Source organism: Rhinatrema bivittatum, chromosome 2, assembly GCF_901001135.1.
Source record: "Rhinatrema bivittatum chromosome 2, aRhiBiv1.1, whole genome shotgun sequence".
Lineage (NCBI taxonomy): Eukaryota > Metazoa > Chordata > Amphibia > Gymnophiona > Rhinatrematidae > Rhinatrema > Rhinatrema bivittatum.
The window spans coordinates 238,367,622-238,388,476 of record NC_042616.1 but is presented as its reverse complement, the minus strand read 5'-3'; the positions used below and the strand labels follow the sequence as shown (position 1 = coordinate 238,388,476).

General features: G+C 45.5%; 1 protein-coding gene across 2 annotated transcripts in view; it reads right to left on the bottom strand.

Annotated features, from left to right (window-relative positions):
• Positions 1 to 1,558: 1,558 nt before the first annotated feature.
• The window catches only part of LOC115084421 (ubiquitin-conjugating enzyme E2 E1), a 207,000-nt gene continuing 187,703 nt past the window's right edge, over positions 1,559 to 20,855 (bottom strand). For both annotated transcript variants that reach the window (XM_029589298.1, XM_029589299.1), the window contains exon 6: positions 1,559 to 4,621. In XM_029589298.1, coding sequence (XP_029445158.1) covers positions 4,524 to 4,621 — 98 coding nt within the window. In that variant the 3' untranslated portion in view covers positions 1,559 to 4,523. The remainder of the gene's footprint in view (positions 4,622 to 20,855) is intronic.

Sequence of the window (20,855 nt, the reverse complement as noted above, 5' to 3'; positions counted from 1 at the left end):
CTCCACCCGATGACATCGGTGACCCGGGTAGCACCGTTGGAAGGGCTTTAGTAAGCGCTTCCATACGGGCGAGCAGCGGTGCCAGCGCTGCTGGAATCGGGTCGGTGACCGGTTCCACCGTCGGTGCCGAAGGAGGCTGGAACCGTAGCATTGCCTTGTCGATGGCCTCCTGGACCAGCCGGTCCAGTTCTGCCCGGAGACCTGGGGTAACAAGACCCGGCTCAACGGGAGAGGGAGGCTGAGGCTGAGCCGGAGGGACCACCGTCACCGGTGGAATCGCGGCTCCCAAACCCCGAGGGGGTGAGGGTTGCCTCGGTGTCTGCGAGACAGGAGTGGACGGTGCCGCTTCTGCTCTAGACTTTTTAGGCGGTGGCTCGGCCGGTGCGGAGGTCGATGATGTCGATTCCTCGACGGGCCGAGACTTATGACGTCGATGGCGATGTTTCTCCTTCCGATCCCCTCGAGCATCAGGGGAAGGGACGGGAGTCGATGGCCGTGAAGACATCGATGGCGGACGGTCACCGGAGGGCTGTCGATGATGATGAGACCTTGATGGTGCCGGTTCCGATGACGTCGATGCAATCGATGGTGTTGGGGTGCGAGCATGGAAGAGGAGCCCCATTTTCTCCATCCTGGCTTTGCGACCTTTTGGTGTCATGAGGGCACATTTGGTGCAAGTCAGGACATCATGCTCACTTCCTAAACACAAAACACAGACTCTGTGCGGGTCCGTGATTGACATAGTTCGGGTACAGTCCGGACACCGACGGAACCCCGACGCCATGGGCCAAAAATTTAGCCGCGGGACTGTCGACTGCCAAAAGGCCTCGAGGGCCAAACTCGACGTAAGTCGACTAAACGACAGCAAAAACTCACCGAAGTTCCACGGACCGAAAATTTGAAGAAGGGAGACCCCTGAGGGGCAAATTTTCTTCAGAATAACAAATTCCTGTCAGGAACGTGGTTAAGAGCTCTTCTACCGCGTGGCTACTGCTGCGCGGAAAAAAGAAGACTGAAGGGAGACCCCTGCTGGCTGCAGGGTTAGTGCCGTGCTGGGCATGCCCAGTAGGGGCCAGTCAAAGTTCCTGAAACTTTGACAGAAGTTTTCCGTGGTTGGGCTCCATCCTCGATGTCACCCATTTGTGAGGACAACCATCCTGCTTGTCCTGTGAGAAAGATGCTTTAATGAAGCTATCCAAGCCTTTGTGTAACTGGGTCATTCATTTAAAGGATGTACATGAAATAAGAATATCATGGGCATCTGGTTCTCACATGAAATTTTAGATTGATGGCCTATTTTACCATCTAAGGCAGATTAAAAAATGAGATGGCAAGCTACAAAATAGAGACTTCTTAGTACTTGAATGTAATCTGCTTTGAAGTGGCTAAAAGGTGGAACATAAATCTAAATAAATAGCAAATATGACAAGTATGCTAATTGGAACTAAACCCGAAGTGTGTGAAATATTTTCAGGAATCACAACTGCACAGCCAGAGATATTCAAACACAAACACAGCAGGTCAGGCAGATATATAAAATTGGAAGCACTATAATTAGCATGTTGTAAACACATCTTTATTGAAAATGAATAAAGAAAACAAATGCACAGAATCATAATTCAACATAGAAAAGTAAACAGATTGGAAAACTACTAGAATACTATTTGCTACAGACAGGATAATTCACAGTATTTAAAATAGTAGAATATTTAATTATTTATGGGCATGTTTCCTAGGCAACCTCAAAATTAAAATTCCCTACAAAAATGTGCACTTTTTTTTTTATTTTTTTAATATATATACCATTTAAGGAATGCGTATTCCAAAATTCTAACCAGAACAGAGTTATTTGTGAGCCATAAGGATCCTTCTGGCATCCACACATATAAGACAAATATATGCATTAGTTAGCTAGATCCATTTTGGAAAGTTATGTCTGTGTCATCCCTCCCCATCCTGAAGAAACAATTATTCTAAGGAGAATTTGTTTGTTGAGACAATAAAAATTCTTCTGCTTGCAAACAGCCTAGAGCTGGTGCTGGAGTTTATTGGTAACTGTTTTGTCTTACTTTGGCTGAACAGAAGGTGGCATTTCTGTCCACCAAGAGCACAGAGCTACAGAGTAACAGAATAAATTAATATGACAATAGTGTGCTGGTACATCATACATGGAAAAATCTCCCTGAAATGAAGCATTAGATTATTGTTATTCATTATCACCTACATCACATGTAGGCTGAGTAACCAGCTTTATTTAAGCAACCATTAAATCTCTCCTGTATCATTACATATTTTTGCCTTACTGATTTTTAGGCATTCTTTACAGCGAAGTACTATATGAGAATGCCTAATGTGCCTAACAATGGTGTCAGTCTGTGTCTTCAAGTGCGCATGCACAGTTTAAGCACATAAAATTGCTGGCTGTGGGAAAATGCGACATAAAACTCCATGTGTAGGAAGTTACAGGCATAAACTGTTTGCTCATGTGCAGAATGAAAACAGACACAGAAAGATCTGCAGGAGTCGCTGGCAGCAGGAGCAAACATATACATTCTGAACTCATACACATTCCTCAACTGGCAGCTGGAACAAACACTTGCTCCCTCTTTAGGCCACACCCCCACCGCACACACACATCCTACTACATATCTTTCCACAGGCAGCTGGAGCATACACACTGCCCCCTCACTCCCATACCCATCCCTTAAAAATAACTGCTAGAGGTATAGAATGCCTTTGGAAATTGTGTGTACTCCATGGAATACACCTTTCCAATCTTAAATCCTGCTCTCAAATTAGAATGCAGTGATGCAGCTGACTACCTCTAGCCAGTCACATGTGGCTTATGTCTCAGTCAGCTGCTTTCACAGTGGTCAATGATATCAGAAGGCACTCTGACAGTAGCAGTCACAAAAAACAGCTACATTCGGAGTTAATTTAACATCTTTTAAAACAAATTGCTATTCACAATTGGCATGAATACAGCATGTATTGAGCAGTCCACTAGACAAAGAGTTTATTCTTACTGTTTACTTGTGAATAGCTTCCAAAACTACCTTGTTGATTCCTCATTCATAGATTATAAAATCTCCTATCCCCCATAAAAAGTGAGAATAAAACTTAATATATTCTAGATTTATTAGGGAAAACATGTAGGGTATTAGTGTCCTTTATGGATCCCTATCAATCAAATGCATTAACTAACTAAGATCTCCTAGCATGAATATTTAAAAAATAATTGATTTTATACAACTGTGTATGGACCCTTGCTATGGTTGCCTTTTGTATGCATCTCTGCTTAACTGAATAGAAACACTTGTTTATGATTATATTTGCCCAAGCTCCTTCAGAGTCAAATAGGAAGTCAGGTGAGGAACACTGTCAGCCTGATTCAAACTTTTTATGGAGGCTGATATTAATCATATACCTGTGATCAGAAAGGTTTGTATTGGCCAACTAGCAATATGTGTTGAATAAATGCCTATATAGAAAATGGGCCAAGAACAAGATAAGTCAATAAGTAAAACAACCCTTGTATAACAGTGGTAGACTAAGTTTGAGGACAGCTTACATGCATCAGCAAAACAGTCACAGGGGAGCTTTATTTTTCTACCTGCCTGCATACCCTGAACATAACCTGCTAATGAGCAGTAACAGTCTCCACAGCTGCCAGACACTTTCATGGGAAACCCATAGGAACAAAAAGGAAGGGAAACATTATAAAAGTTCTTATCAAAATAGCAAAGCAAGTTACAAGGCTCTAAGTAGCTTTTCTTTTTTACATTTTTTTTTATTAGCACAGTAACAAATGCAGACTTAAGTAGCCCACAACAGACCCAATCCACTGAGGGACTCCTATCCATGCCTTTACAGTTAAACAGCTTAAGGTATTTTACTACAGGTGCCCAGAAAATTCAGTTTATTCAGTTTAAAAACTAATCTTTTCACAAGAAAGCCAAGTGGGTTATAAAAGAAAGAAAATGTTACTAATTTTCACATCCTACATGGTGCCATGTATATGTCTCCATATCACTTTGATGACAGTACTGAAAAAATGTATTATTGTTATAAATAACAATATTTTTCCCAAGGAAAAAAATATTCCAAACATCTTTTTACAAAAACATAATAATTTTGATGCCTTGGAAGGACTTTACATAAAATGCCAACATCATATGTATTTGTACAAAATTAAGCTTTATCTTTTACATGCTGAAAAAAACCAAACCATAAAACAAAACAAAACCTCAAGAATTTACAGTAGTCTCTGTATTATTTTTGAGCTAATACTGCAGAACCAATGTCTGTCTTCAAATATACTATTACCAATTCTGTTTAGTGTAGCAAGATACCTTAAGTTACAATAACAAAATCTCAGCAAATAAAAGACTGAATAAAATCTGTTATAGAAATACCCTACTCTTTACCAGCTCCCATCTCCCAACACCTTCAAATTCACAAGCAGCTCTCTCTGTCACAGACAAAAAACAAAACAAATCACAAGAGTTTGATGAGAATCCCATTTATGTAGCATATCTCTTGGTCCACTGTCTGGCCATTCTGTCATGTTCTGCTCTGTTGGTCATATATTGAGTGGCAATACTTCCAACCAGGGGGTCAGCTATAAAGGGAATAAAAAAGTAAAGGTGGTAAAACAATTAATGTATAAAGCACTTGTACAGGACTTCAAGCAGCATCTGAAAGTTGGCTATTCTGATTTTCTCCTTGGAGGCAGACTGCTAGTTGATAGAACATTCATGGGGGAAACACTTCTGAGTCAACTTTATTGAAGTACAGATTTCAGCAAGATGCTACAATACTGATAAAATACTGGTGACAGTTGAAAACAAAAGATAACAGTTATACATAAATAAAACAGCTATACAAAATAAAAGATAACAGCTATGTCTTTCACTGCTCAAACTGTGAAAGACATACTTGTCATTTTAAGAGGCTTTTGAAAATATTAGCAACAAGGATTGTTTGTAAAGAGTATAGGGAGCCAATTCCTTTACACTGGAATCAAAGAAGTGAATGGCATCCAGAAGCAGACCACTATTTGCATAGGGGTAGATTTTCAAACACGGCACGTTCGTGTACTTTTGCTGGCGCATCAGGCGCAAGCAAAAGTACGCGGGATTTTAGTAGATACGCACGTAGTCGTGCGTATCTGCTAAAATCCTGGATCGGCGCGCGCAAGGCTATCGATTACGTATAGCCGGCGCGCGCCGAGCCGCACAGCCTACCCCCGTTCCCTCCAAGGCCGCTCCGAAATCGGAGTGGCCTTGGAGGGAATCCTCTAACGCCCTCCCCTCACCTTCCCCTCCCTTCCTCTACCTAACCCACCCCCCCGGCCCTGTCTAAACCCCCCCCTTACCTTTGTCGGGGGATTTACGCCTCCCGGAGGGAGACGTAAATCCCCGCGCGCCAGCGGGCCCCTAGCGCGCCGGGACGCGACCTGGGGGCGGGTACGGAGGGCGCGGCCACGCCCCCGGGCTCGCCCCCAAAACGCTGCCGACACGCCCCCAAAACGGCACGGCGCTCGGCCCCGCCCCCGACACGCCTCCCTCCGAAAACCCCGGGACTTACGCGAGACCCGGGGCTCTGCGCGCGGCGGTAGGCCTATGTAAAATAGGCTCACCGGCGCACAGGGCCCTGCTCGCCTAAATCCGCCCGGTTTTGGGCGGATTTAGGCGAGCAGGGCTCTTAAAATCCGCCCCATAATACTGATAAAAACAGATTCTCAGTTTGATTAGATCACATACGTTTATTTTGGGTTTTTTTCAGCTTTTGGACAAATATAATGAAAACATAAAAATATGAATATGGGACTAATAATTATACAGATCTGAAGGTGCACCTTATATGAGGTCCCTCCACCCATTTTTTTTGGTAAATTCATATTTTAAAAAGTTTTTTTTTTTAAATTTGGGTTTCTAGATGTGTACCATTTTCCTCTAGCCCCTTTTGTGCAATAGGCATTGTTTATCAACAGCCATTAGCGACCTGTGATTTTGAGCGTCACAACAAGATGCTGATACCAAGATAAGAAAGGGAACGAGAGAGGGTAGATGATGTAGAGACAGCTTATACTACCTGTGAAAATATGTCCATAGCTTAGGAAACCTTGGAGAGAGACATGGTAGATTTGATTTAAATCACAAGCAAGAAGGCCTCAATTTATTTGCATATTTTGTTTTCTATAAAATGTATATATTTTAATAATCATATTATATGTAATTATGACTGATGCAAGGCTTCCTTTTTAGAAGGTACATAGAGACATATTTTTTGTATCTTTTCAGATTTTGCAGCCACAGCAGAAAACTGAATTATGGATTTGGTTATTTATATAGTTATTTACCAAACCTAACTAATGCAAACACTCTGTTCACACAACCTGAGTGATTTATTTTCAATCTCCAATTCATTTCAGTGAACCAGGTGTCAAGGGTATTTTGGGAATATATTTGATATACACTATGCACTTTTAGAAAGAGGTAAAGGTTTGATTGTACAACTATTTGCAGAGAGACATTAAGGCTGATATTTAGGTCCTCATGATTGTGACCTCTAAGCTCCTTATATTGCCTTAACAAGCATTTTAACTCCGGGGATACAAATCCACAGTTTGAGAACTGAAAGTAAAATCATCATAGAGATACTTAATAGAAAAGCAAGTTTGCGTACTGTAAACGTGTTTCCATAGATAGCAGGATGAATTAGCCATGCTGTCTGGGAGCGCTCGCAACCCGGATTAGGCGGAATTTCCTCAGTGAATCACAGAGCTTTGACTCTGTGCGGTTGCGCGGTTGTCTTCCCGCGTGATTCCCCTCTTCACCTCAGTTTCTCTGTAGCCAAGCGAGATGTAATAATTAAGTGTCCTTTGTGGGACTGTCTAGGGAGGAGGGAGGGATCGCATGGCTAATTCATCTTGCTATCTACGGAAACACCGTTTAAGGTAAGCAAACTTGCTTTTTCCCGTCGATAGCAGGGCTGAATTAGCCATGCTGTCTGGGAGTCCCAAGCTCCCAGGGTGTGTCCATTTGGTAAGTCTTGAAGGTCAGGACAGCAACCCATAGTGTAGTAGACAGTCTCATCGATTTTGAAGAGTCGACAAGACTGCTGTGGCCAGCGCTGCATCGGAGGTTGCTTGCTGTTGTAGACAATAGTGTCACATGAAGGTATGGCTGGAGGACCAAATTGCTGCTTTGCAGATATCCAAGTGGGCAACTGATGCTGCAGTGGCGCATATTTGGTGCACCTGAGGCTTCTTGTGAAGTTTGATTGATCATTTGTTGTAACAAAACAGAATGCATTGTGATAACCAACTGGCGATGGTTCTCAGACGGGTTGACCAGGATCATTTGGATTAAAGGAAAGGAAGAGCTGAGAAGGTCTTATAGGAGATTGAGTCCTTTGTTTATAGTAAGCCAAAGCCTTTTTACAGTCCAGCGAGTGGAGAAGTTTTTCTTGATCATTGTTATGAGGTCTTGGTATGAAAATGGGCAGAGTGATGGTTTGATTGAGATGAAATGCAGAGACCACCTTGGGAAGGAAGGTAGGATGAGGACAAAGGGTAACTTTGTCGTGGTAGAATTCTAAATAAGGAAAGTAGTGAACTAAGGCTTGTAACTCACTCTCCAAGCTGATGTGATGGCCACCAGGAATACTGTTTTCCATGTTAGGTATTTAATGTGGCTTGTATCTAAGGGTTCAAAGGGAGGCAGCATTAGCTGCTCCAAGACAATGTTCAGGTCCCATGGAACAGGTGGCTTTGTCACCAGTGGTCTGAGGCGAAGCATGCCCTTCATGAATCTGGAGATCAAAGGATGGTTAGAGATGGGCAAGCCATTATGAGAGTGATGAAAAGCTGCAATAGTGCTGATATGTACTCGAACTGATGTAGTGGCCAGACCCGCTTGGTAAAGCGTATGAAGATTCTCCAGTAGTTGGATGGTGGTGAAGGAGAACGGATCTAGGTTCCGTGGCTTACACCACGTCTGATAGCGATGCCATTTGCCAGCATAGTTACGTCTGGTTGAAGGCTTCCTGGATGCGATAAGGATATCTTCTACCTGCGAAGGTAGGCCAAGGTGGTTTAATATTTGCCTTTAATCTCCACGCAGACAGATGGAGGGATTGATGCATTGGATAGAGGAGGGAGCCTCCTTCCTGTGTTAAAAGTCGCAGATGGTTCTCCAGCAGAATTGGTGGGCGTATGGAAAGTCGCATGAGATACGTATACCATGGTTGTCTCGGCAATACTAGAGCTATGTGGATCATGTTCGCTATGTCTTGAATGCATTTCTGAATTGTCCTTGATATTAGCAGAATGGGAGGGTAGGCGTATAAGTAAGCCCGTCGACCATGGGATGAGGAAGGCATCCGGGGCGTACCAAAGTTTGCTGGGGTAGATGGAGAAAAAGATCCGCATCTGCCGGTTGCTTTCCGTGGCAAAGAGGTTGATTGTTGGGAAGCCCCATTTTTGGAAAATGGTGAGGGCCACGTCTCGATTTAAAGTCCATTCGTGTGGGTGAAAATTCCTGCTTAGGCGGTCCGCCGTGACGTTGTCCAGACCCGGAAGGTAAGTGGCCTGGAGGGATACCTGGGCTGTTCTCGCCCTTGGAGTATTCGAATCGCTTCTTGACACAATGTCCATGAACTGGACCCTCCTCCTTTGTTTATGTAAAACATGGTGACTTGATTGTCTGTGTACACCATGAGACGTTTTCCTTGGACTTGAGAAGAAAAGGTCTGAAGTGCTCTCCAGATTGCACGTAACTCTAGGCGATTGATTTGGTACATAGATTCTTGTGGAGACCAAAATCCCTGAGTTTTGAGGTCGTCAAGGTGGGCTCCCCAACCTTTCCTGGAGGCATCTGTTGTGAGCGTTAGCTGATGAGGGGGCAACCAGAAGGGAGCTCCTGAGGATAGGTTGCTGGGTAAGAGCCACCATTGAATATCTGCTTTCATTGGTTTGGTGAGTTGAACCCCGGAGTTGAGGGGCTGCAGGAACTGTGACCATTGAGTTTTGAGGCCCCATTGCAAGCAGCGCATGTGTAGTCTTGTGGGGAACTACATGGATGGCTGCTGCTATGTGGCCCAAAAGTTGAAGAACTTGGCGTGCCGATGCTTGATTTTGGCTGCATAAGTTCTGCGCTAGGCCGGAAAGCATCTGCATTCTGTCCTGAGGAAAGTAGGCTCTCTCCTCTACGGTATTGATGAGAGCTCCTATGAACTGCAGAATTTGCGTATGTTGTGGGTGTGATTTCTCATAATTGATGAGAAACCCTAGTGTATAGAGACAGTTGATCGTGCGTACTATGTGTGCTTGTAGAGTATTTGGATCCGATGCCACTAGCAACCAGTCGTCCAGATAAGGGAATATTTGGATCGATAGTTTTCTGAGATGAGCCACCACCACTGCTAAACATTTCGTGAATACTCTTGGGGCCGAGGGCAGGCCAAACGGCAGAACATTGTATTGGTAGTGCTTGTTCTGAATTTGAAAACAAAGGTAGCGCCACGAAGATTGGTGCATGGATATATGGGAGTACGCATCCTTCAGGTCGATAGAGCATAGTCAATCATTGGGCTGTAACAGAGGTAAGATGTTCTTGAGAGAGGTCATCTTGAACTTCTCTTTCTGGATATGTTTGTTGAGGTTTCGTAAATCCAGAATGGGGTGGAGACCCCTCCCGACTTCTTTGGGATGAGGAAGTATTGGGAATAGAATCCCTGATTTTGTTGTTGAAGAGGGATTGATTGAATAGATTTCTGAATCAGCAGATTCATAATTTCTGTGTTGAGGGATAAGTGGGAAGATGTACTCCGAAGAGGAGGTATATGGGGAAGGGATAGAAAGGTCAAGAAGTTCAGGCGATAACCTTCCTTGATTGTGTTGAGTACCCATTGATCCGAGGTGATGGACTCCCAGTTGCTGTAAAAGTAGCACAGACGTCCTCCTATGAATGCTGGTGGGGGTGGCTCTCTGGCACTCAAAAAGCAGGCGGCTGCTTTTGCGGAGCTGCAGCCCCCTGTTTAGGTTGTCGCTGTTGGCGTGGCCTGCCCCTTGATTGATGGGGTTGCAACGAGGGTCTTGGTTGACCATAGTGCTGAGACCTATAAGGTATAAAAGGTCTACAGGGTGCTCTTGGATAGGAGCTCCTGCGAAAGGATGGATAGAATCTTCGAGGGTCCGTGTGTGTGTGTCAGAGAGGGTATCGCCATGCTCTGCTCCTTTAGGTGGGACACCGTTTTTCTGAACTTGTTACCAAACAAGTTATCCCCCATACATGGAATATCTGCCAACTTTTCGTGAACATCCTCATGAATCACACTCGACTTTAGCCAAGCAAGATGCCTGGCTGCTATGGCAGTTGAGAAAGCTCTTGCAGAAGATTCGAATGCCTCATAGACTGACCGAAGTATGTGGCTGAGACCTTCTTCTATATCTAGGAAGGCTTCTGGGAGGGTGTTATCCTCCGCCAGACAAATAGGGCGCAGTCTTTGGAGACACTCATATAGATATTGTGTCATGTAAAACTGATGATGTATTTTTGTGGCCAAAATTGCTGAATGGTACACTCTTCGGCCAAAATCGTCCATGCATTTGTGATCCTGTCCCAGGGGTGCGTTTGCATGGATCTTGGAGTGCTTTGCTTTTGCTAGTGCAGACTCAATTACGATGGAGTTGTGGGAAAGTTGAGTGGAGTCGTAAATGGCAGAATTTCTCATTCTGTATTTTAAATCTGTCTTACAAGATGCGGCAGTCGTGGAAAAATGGGTTTCCCACATCTCGTGCAGGACCCCATCAAGGACAGAATGAGGAGGTAAGGCCGTTGGTTCTGGTGGCATCTCGAATATTTTGAGAATTCCCAGCATCTCAGCTCTGGGATCAGGAATTTTGCCTGTCTCCACCTGAAGATTTCCCACTTTTTTGATAAATTTTGCATATGAGAGGTCCTCTTGTGGTGAGTACGGCTCTGGCAAACCTTCTGGCGGGTCAGAGGGCATGCCCATGGAGGAATTTGGGAAGGATGAGGTGATTTGTGAATCCGGGCTGCGTGGGAGAGCTGGTGAAGGAAGCTCGGCTGGAGCAGGAGATCTATGAGTAGGTGATGAAGGTGGAGTGTGGCGAGGAGACTCTACCGGTGGACCAGACTTTGCATGCTCACGATCCTCAAAAAATGAACTTAATGCTTGCAAAATTTTCATCATGGCTGTGGATGCCAGAGTTCCTGGTTGTGGGGGTAATTGCCCTGGCATTGAGGATGGTCTTGTAGGTAATGCAGATATCCTGTGGAGTCGTTCTTCTGAGTTGAGAAGTTGGTGGAATAACTGGAGATGGTCTGTGTCTTTTCACAAGGGGTATTTGCAGCTGAGGAGATAACCTTTTGCTGCGAGATACCGAAGACAAATCCGAAAAAGAGCCTCCATTGATTAATGCATCCCTTGAAGACTGGGAATCAGGGTAAGACAGGAGCTCAATATCTACATCTGAATTTTCACGTGGATGTTTAGGTGTTGCAGAGCATCCACAATGAGTAGATGAGGCTCTAGGCGTGTGTTTGTTCCTGTGAGACTTCTTGGGAAGCAGTAGCTGTTGTTCCTGGCCTGGTTGCGCCAGTAGTGTTGAGGCATGTGTTGTGGTATGCGCCGGATGCCTGGCATGCATCATATGTGTCAAGTGTTTTTTTTATGCGCCGTACGCGCCGGTTGCTGCATGTGCTTCGAGTGTGATGGAGTCGATTACGTCGAAGGTGTGCCATGCTTCGGCTTTTTCTGATGCTTCAAATGCATCGAGCCCTTCGGCGCCAGGGAGCGGGGTCGACCGGGAACAGGGCCCTGGGGCCCGATTGACGCAGCCGCGGCTCTTTTGTCCCGCTGAGGTACCGCTGACGGCACCCCGGCTTTTTTGGGAGGCTCCAAGGGTCTGTCAAACCCGGGCCTGATACCTGAATCGCGCGGCTCACTTGGGCCAAGGGAAGAGACCTCTTCATGGACGCCTTTCCTTTTTTCACCGGTCCTGGTGAAGAATGTGTGGATGTTGTTGGGGGTGTAAGAGCCCGTTCTTAGACTCTCCATCTTTTCAGTGCGCTGGCCCTGGGCCCTCGGGGACATACGACCACAGTCTCTACATGAGGCTTGGTCATGGTCTGGACCTAAACAAATGTAGCAATAGTTATGTCCATCAGTGATGGACATAACTTTGCCACACTGGCAGTATTTAAATCCAGATGGCTTCAGAGCCATCATAGATCGAAAAAAAATCGCAAACAAGATCTCCAAACAGGAAAAAAGTCTGAGAGGAAAAACCCAGTGTACGAAACGGCTTGTGGAAAAGCAAGTTTGCTTATCACAAATGGTGTTTCCGTAGATAGCAGGATGAATTAGCCATGCTGACTGGGAAGCGTCGCAACCCCAAGTAGGCTTAGTTTTCTCAGGCACAGAGCTTTGACTCTGTGCAGCTGTGCGGTAGTGTTCCCGCACGATTCCCTCTCCGCTTCAGTTTCTTTGTAGCCAAGCGAGAGGTAAAATAAAAAAACATGTGTCCTTTGTGGTACTGTCTAGGGAGGAGGGCGGGATCGCATGGCTAATTCATCCTGCTATCTATGGAAACACCGGTTACTGTAAGCAAACTTGCTTTTTCCCGTCGATAGCAGGGCTGAATTAGCCGTGCTGTCTGGGAGTCCCAAGCTCCCAGGTTGTGTCCATTTTTGTGTGTCTGTGAAGGTTAGGACAACAACCCATATAGCAGAAGACAGTCTCATCAGTTTTGAAATGTCAATAAGACTGCTGTGCCCAGCGCTGCATCAGAGGTCGTTTGTTGCTGTAGACAATAGTGTGACGTAAAGGTGTGGATGGACGACCAAGTTGCTGCTCTGCAGATATCTATTAACGGAACTTTGTTCAAGTGGGCAACTGATGCTGCTGTGGTGAGTATCTGGTGCGCCTGAGGCCTGTTTTGGAGTTTGATGGAATGTTTGTTGTAACAAAAATCAAAATTGCTTACCTTGTAATAGGTGTTATCCCAGGACAGTAGGATGTAGTCCTCACATATGGGTGACATCATTGATGGAGCCCTATTGCGGAAAACTCTGTCAAAGTTTCTAGAAACTTTTGACTGGCACTCTGAGCCCACTGAGCATGCCATGATATTCTCAGCCACAGGGGTCTCCCTTCAGTCTCGTATGTAGCAATAAGCTTTAGCAAAAAATAAAATAAAACGTATTGGACTCAACTCCGCGGGGTGGCGGGTGGGTTTCGTGAGGACTACATCCTGCTGTTCTGGGATAACACCTATTACAAGGTAAGCAATTTTGCTTTATCCCAGGACAAGCATGATGCTAGTCCTCACATATGGGTGATTAGCAAGCTAGAGGCTGAGTCATTTTGAAGTGAAGCAACAGTGAAGTATTGTTGGTGAAAATGAAGCAGCCGAAGATCACAGTAGGTTGGATGTAGAAGGAGCTGGGATTATACTGGAAACAAGTTTTTTTAAGACAGATTGCCGTAAACTGAATCTTGTCGTCCTTCTTTGTCCAAACAGTAATATGCTGCAAAGGTGTGAAGAGAATTCCATGTTGCTGCTTTACATATGTCAAGAATTGGCACTGAACGGTAGTGTGCTACTGAGGTTGACATTGCTCTTATTGAATGCGCCCTTGGAGAGGAAGGCCTGCTTTTTCATAGCAGAACTGTATGCAATCTGCTAGCCAATTGGAGAGAGTATGTTTACCCACTGCCTTTCCCAGTTTGTTTGGATCATAAGATACAAAGAGTTGAGTGGATTTCCTGTGGACTGCAGTGCGGTCTAAGTAAAAAGCTAGCGCACGTTTACAGTCCAAGGTATGTAAGGCCCGTTCTCCTTGGTGAGAATGAGGCCTTGGAAAGAATGTGGGTAAAACTATGGATTGGTTCAAGTGGAATTCCGTAATTACCTTGGGGAGGAATTTTGGATGTATACGGAGAACCACTCTGTCATGTAGGAATTTTGTATAGGGTGAGTACGTGACAAGTGCTTGTAATTCACTGACCCTTCTAGCTGATGTAATGGCTATAAGGAAGATAGTTTTCCATGTGAGAAATTTAAGATCACAGGAATTCATGGGTTCAAAAGGAGAATGCATGAATTTTGTTAAGACCAGATTAAGGTCCCATTCTGTGACTGGTGGCCGAATTGGTGGTTTAAATTGAGTTAAACCTCTCATAAACCTACTGACAAGAGGTTGTATGGATATTAGTGCATCTCCCATCTTGTTATGGTAAGCTGAGATTGCACTTACTTGTACTCTGATAGATGAAGTCTGGAGGCCAGAGTCCGACAGGTGGCATAAATAGTCCAGCAGAGAAGGAGTGGGGCAGGAGAAAGGGTCAATACTCTTTTGCATGCACCACAAAGTAAACCTTTTCCATTTCGAAGAATAATTCTTTCGTGTTGAAGATTTACGTGAAGCTATAAGCACTTGAGATATGTTAGTTGAAAGATTGAGTGGTTGTAAAATCAAGCTTTCAACATCCATGCTGTCAGGCTTAGGGATTGAAGGTTGGGATGGCGCAACCGACCCTGATCCTGAGTTATGAGTTTGGGAGCTACACCCAGGCGAATTGGTTCTCTGATCGAGAGGTCTAGAAGTGTGGGAAACCATACTTGTCGAGGCCAATAAGAGGCTATGAGTATCATGGACCCTTTGTCCTGTTGTAGCTTCACTAGGGTTTTGGTTATTAGCAGTATTGGAGGATACGCATATAGAAGGCCTGAGTTCCAAGGGTGAGCAAAGGCGTCCTTGGCTGATTGGTGTTTCTGTCTGTGCAGGGTGCAGAACTTGTCCACTTTGTGATTCAGGTGTGATGCAAAGAAGTCTATTGTTGGTTGCCTCCAACGTTGAAATATCCTGGTTGCTACTAAGGGATCCAGGGACCACTCGTGTGGTTGGAACTGACGACTGAGGCGATCTGCCACTACGTTGTGAATGCCTGCCAGATAAGTGGCCCGGAGAAGCATTGAGTGTGTTAGGGCCCAGCCCCAAATCGGCTTCTTGACAAAGGAGATACGAGCCCGTACCTCCTTGTTTGTTCAGGTACCACATGGCTACTGTATTGTCCATTTCAATGAGAACAGTCTTGTGTGAAATGCAGTCCTTGAACGCATGCAGGGCATAACATATAGCTCGAAGTTCCAAGAAATTGATTTGATATGTTGCTTCGAGTTTTGTCCAAGTACCTTGGGTTTGAAGATTGTCTATGTGAGCTCCCCAACCCAAGGTGGACGCATCTGTAGTTAAAGTTAGCTATGGGACTGGTTGTTGGAAGGGTAGGCCCTTGCGCAAGTTGTTCTTGTTCGCCCACCAAAGTAGAGATGAACGCAGCTGGTGGGTTACTTGAATTGGAGATGATAGTGGTTGAATGGCTTGGATCCATTGTGATCTTAAAGTCCATTGGGTTATTCTCATGGCTAGTCTTGCCATAGGAGTGACATGAACTGTGGAGGCCATGTGACCTAGTAAGGTGAGAAACTGACGAGCTGTTACTTGTTGTTTGAGTGTAGTGAGTTTGCCAACAAGGCAAATGTTACTGCTCGATCCTCGGGTAGAAAGGCTTTTGAGAGCATGGTGTTCAATTCTGCTCCGATGAATTGAAGCAGGTGAGACGGAATGAGATGGGACTTTTGATAATTGATGAGAAATCCAATAGAGTGAAGTAGAGCAATTGTTCGATTGAGAGAAGTTATTGCTCCTTGTTGAGATTGACTCCTGATTAGCCAGTCATCCAGATAAGGGAAGACGTGGACACTTTCCTTGTGTAATTGTGCTGCTATTACTGCCAGGCATTTGGTGAATACTCTGGGAGCTGAAGCGAGACCGAATGGTAGTACTTTGTACTGGAAATGCTGATGACCCACCAGGGAGCGCAGATATTTTCGATGAGGGAATATTGGAATGTGAGCGTGTCTTGTAGATCCAGAGAGCAAAGCCAATCTCCTGTTTGAAGAAGTGGAAGCATGGTGCCTAGAGAAACCATCCTGAACTTTTCTTTCTTCAGAAATTTGTTGAGATTTCTGAGGTCTAGGATGGGACGTAGGCCTCTGGTTTTCTTCGGAATGAGGAAATAACGGGAGTAGAATCCTCTGCCCTGCTGAGTCCGGGGCACTGGTTCTACAGCTCTGGCTCTCAGAAGGGTGGATAATTCTGCTTGTAGATGAATAATGTCATTTTCGCTTAGTGGAAGAGGTTTTGGAGGAGAATTCTCTTGGAATTGAGACAAAATTGAGTTGGTAACCTCAAGATATTATGGAGAGTACCCATTGGTCTGTTATTTTTATCCAATGGTTGTAAAAGTAGGAAACTCGGCCTCCTACTGGTAGCTCCGGTTGTGGGTTGTGGAGATGGCTTTGGTCTCTGGTGATGGCCTCAAAAGCCTGCAGCCGGTCCTGTCAGCGGTGGAGGTTGAGGCCTAGCAGCTCTAGGTTGCCTGGGCTGAGATCTTTGCTGCGGACGTGAAGATCTGCCCCTTGATGCTGGAGGGTAGTAACGCCTCTGCCTGTAGAAAGGCCTTCGAGATTCCTTCCTAGGAGGGTGGCGAGATGAAGATGCAGCAGAGTCCTGCGGAACTGACAACAGTTGACGCAGGGTTTCTGTGTGTTCCTTTAACTGGGCTACAGCATTCTGCACCTTAGAGCCAAAGAGGTTGTCCCCTATGCATGGCAAATCAACCAGTTTTTCTTGGACCTCAGGCCTGAGGTCAGAGGCCTTAAGCCATGCCCAGCGACGTGCACTTATGCTGGAGGCCGCTACTCTGGAAGCAGTTTCAAAATTGTCATAAGCGGCTCGGACGTCACGCTTACCAGCTTCAAGTCCTTTATGTATTATTGTTTGAGCTGCTTCTTGATACTGCTGTGGTAACGAATTTGAGAGATCTTGCATCTGTTTCCACAGGTTTCTCTGGTATTGCGTCATGTAAGGATTTAAGGAAACTGGAAGAGTGGTCGAAGATATGGCAGCTGAGATTCAATGCCAAGAAGTGCAAAGTCATGCATATGGGGAGTGGAAATCCGAATGAGCTGTATTCGATGGGGGGGGAAAGGCTGATGTGCACGGAGCAGGAGAGAGACCTTGGGGTGATAGTGTCTAATGATATGAAGTCTGCGAAACAATGCGAGAAGGCGATAGCAAAAGCCAGAAGAATGCTGGGATGCATAGAGAGAGGAATATCGAGTAAGAAAAGGGAAGTGATTATCCCCTTGTACAGATCCTTGGTGAGGCCTCACCTGGAGTACTGTGTTCAGTTCTGGAGACCGTATCTACAAAGAGACAAGGACAAGATGGAAGCGGTACAGAGAAGGGAGACCAGGAAGGTGGAGGGTCTTCATCGGAGGACATATGAGGAGAGATTGAAGAATCTAAATATGTACTCCCTGGAGGAAAGGAGGAGCAGAGGTGATATGATTCAGACTTTCAGATACTTGAAAAACTTTAATGATCCAAAGACAACGACAAACCTTTTTCATCAGAAAAAAATCAGCAGAACCAGAGGTCACGAGCTGAGGCTCCAGGGAGAAAGACTAAGAACCAATGTCAGGAAGTATTTCTTCATGGAAAGGGTGGTGGATGCAAGTCTAAAACTGTGAACGACTTCAAAGGGGTGTGGGATAAACACTGTGGATCCATCAAGTCTAGAGGGCGTGAATAAAGTGGAGGCAGCAAAACACTGCACAGAGCGGCAGTAGCCACAGAGGCATTCAAACACTGCACGGAGCGGCAGTAGCCACAGAGGCATTCACGGAGCGGGATGCCAGTGGCCAGTAGTTAGTGTTCTACCTTCACGGAGCGGAAGGATGGAGGGCTGCCATCTCCAAAAAACAAAAACAAACAAAAAAATAAAAACAGGGGTGGGTAAGAGAATGGGGCAAGGGTGTGGCCTGCTTGTTACAGCGGTTGCTACCCCTAATTGATCTGGATGTCACTTGGATGCAGATACGGTGCTGCTCTCTAAATTGGTGGTGGGGTGGAGGGGAATTAGGGCTGGAGGGTACTGGAAGCCAATAGTAAAAAGGTGGGAGAGAGAAAAAGGGGGAAAAAAAATGAATAAAGTGCGTAGCTTGCTGGGCAGACTGGATGGGCCGTTTGGTCTTCTTCTGCCGTCATTTCTATGTTTCTATGTTGCTATAACTGATATGACGCAATCCTTGTATTTAGCATGGCCCCTTGATAGATTTTCCTGCCCAAGGAGTCCAGGAATCTGTGATCCTTGCCTGGAGGAGTGGAGGAATGAGGTCTTAATCATTTAGACTTCTTTTGTGCAGACTCCACAACAACTGATTGATGTGGCAGTTGTGATTTCTGGTATCCAGGGACAAATTGTACCAAATAAGTGGTGTCCACTCTCTTATTTATGGATGGCACTGAGCATGGATGCTCCCAGAGTCTGTGCTGTAAGTCTAGGAGAACTTTGTGGACAGGTATAGCCAAGACTTCTTTTGGAGGGTCCATGAACTGAAGGACTTCCAATGTTTGCTGTCTTGTGTCCTCCTCTGATACCAAAGTGAATGGTATGGTGTCTGCCATATCCTTAACAAAATTTGTAAAGGATAAATCCTCCGGTGGAGATTTCTTTCTTTCTTCTGGAGGAGAAGGATCAGACATAAACCCTTCAGAAGAAGTATCTGTATGTCTGTCTTCCCAGAAATTGTACGGGTCGTCTTGACGTGGAGACGTGGGAGAAGACCTTGGCAGTTGAGAAAGCCCTGAAAGACCTGGCTGTGGATCATCTAATGGTATCCGTCCAGGGACATCTTGTGGCTTGGTTGGAATCGATGGTAGAGCACCAACTATTGCGTTGAATCTGTTCATCAAAAGCTGGAACAGCGCTAATTCCGACTGTCCTGGAGCCCCAGGTACTGGCATCGGCATCGATGGAATTGGTTCCGGTATTGGGCCGGGCATCGGCGATGGTATGGGCATCGGTGCAGACTTCAGTGTTGGTACCGGCATCGGTGGGAGTGCCGGCATCGGTGTAGGCACCGGCATAGACAGTTGCTGGTCCTTTAATGCTTGGAGCACCGCTTGACGGATAAAATCCGTCAATTCCTCCGTGATAGCTGGTGCAGGCAGAGCAGCTACACGTGGTATCGGTGGAGGTGTTGATGGTCCTTCCACAGGGCCCTGTTGAGGTTCGATGATCGGTGCATCGATAGGCGGTGAAGGCCTCGGCTTCGAAGGCCTCGGTGTTTCTTGGAGTCGAGGCCATTTTGTGGTCGATTTCTCTGGGGAGAGAAGCGCCTCTGGGATTGATGGGTGTTCCGCCGCTGACCTCCTCGATGCTACGGATGGGGGTCGGCGATGAACGATCCCCCGAGCCTTCCGGATGACACTTTTTGAGTATTAAATGCTTCGAGACTCCGGCCGGAGACGATTGCATAGACGTCGACGGGGAAGGCAAAAATTGCAGATGGAATAAATGTTCCATTTTTTCTTGGCGGGCCTTTTGACCCTTCGTGGTCATTTCAGCACACTTGGGACAGGTTGTTACGTCGTGTGTTTGACCTAAGCAAAGGACACACTCGATGTGTGGATCTGTAATGGACATTGTCCGATTACAGTTGGGACATTTTTTAAATCCCGTGGCCATATTTTCGCCAACAGCCGTCGATGAAAATAAGAGAAAAAAAATAAGAAAATTATTTTTACTCCAAAGAGTGAAAGAGACCACATTTACTCACCAGCTGGTGGTAACACGAGAGACCCTGATATGGGAGAGAATAAATGCTTTTTATATCTGATTTTTAGTCAGACAATCTGAGAGAAAACTCACACAGGCTCCCTCCTCTGCGATGCCAATAGCAGCACGGAAAAACGAAGACTGAAGGGAGACCCCTGTGGCTGAGAATATCATGGCATGCTGGGCATGCTCAGTGGGCTCAGAGTGCCAGTCAAAAGTTTCTAGAAACTTTGACAGAAAGTTTTCCACAATAGGGCTCCATCAATGATGTCACCCGTATGTGAGGACTAGCATCCTGCTTGTCCTGGGATAATAGAATATATTGTGATAACCAACTGGCGATAGTTCTCTTCGAGACAGGTTGACCAGGATCATTTGGATTAAAGGAAAGGAAGAGTTGAGAAGATCTCATAGTGGATTGAGTCCTTTGTTTATAGTAAGCTAGAGCTCTTTTACAGTCCAGGGAATGCAGAAGTTTCTCACGCTCATTGTTATGAGGTTTTGGCATGAAAATAGGCAGAGTAATGGTTTGTTTAAGATGAAACACAGAGACCACCTTAGGAAGGAAGGTGGGGTTAGGGCGAAGGGTCACCTTGTGGTAGAATTCCAAATAAGGGGAGTATTGAACTAAGGCTTGTAACTCACTCTCCTAGCTGATGTGATGGCTACCAGAAAGCAAAATTGCTTACCTTGTAATAGGTGTTATCCCAGGACAGCAGGATGTAGTCCTCACATATGGGTGACGTCACTGACGGAGCCCTAAAGCGGGAAAGCTTTCTGTCAAAGTTTCTAGAAACTTTTGACTGGCCCTGTGAGGGCACTGAGCATGCCCAGCATGCCATGATATTCTCTGCCACAGGTGTCTCTCTTCAGTCTCGTATGTAGCAAATGCTTTAGCAAAAATAAAATAATAAAAGGTATGAGGCCCAACTCCGCGGGGAGGCGGGTGGGTTCTGTGAGGACTACATCCTGCTGTCCTGGGATAACACCTATTACAAGGTAAGCAATTTTGCTTTATCCCAGGACAAGCAGGATGCTAGTCCTCACATATGGGTGATTAGCAAGCTAGAGGCTGAGTCATTTTGTATGGAGGCAACAGTGAAATATTGTTGTTGAAAATGAGTCAGCCGAAG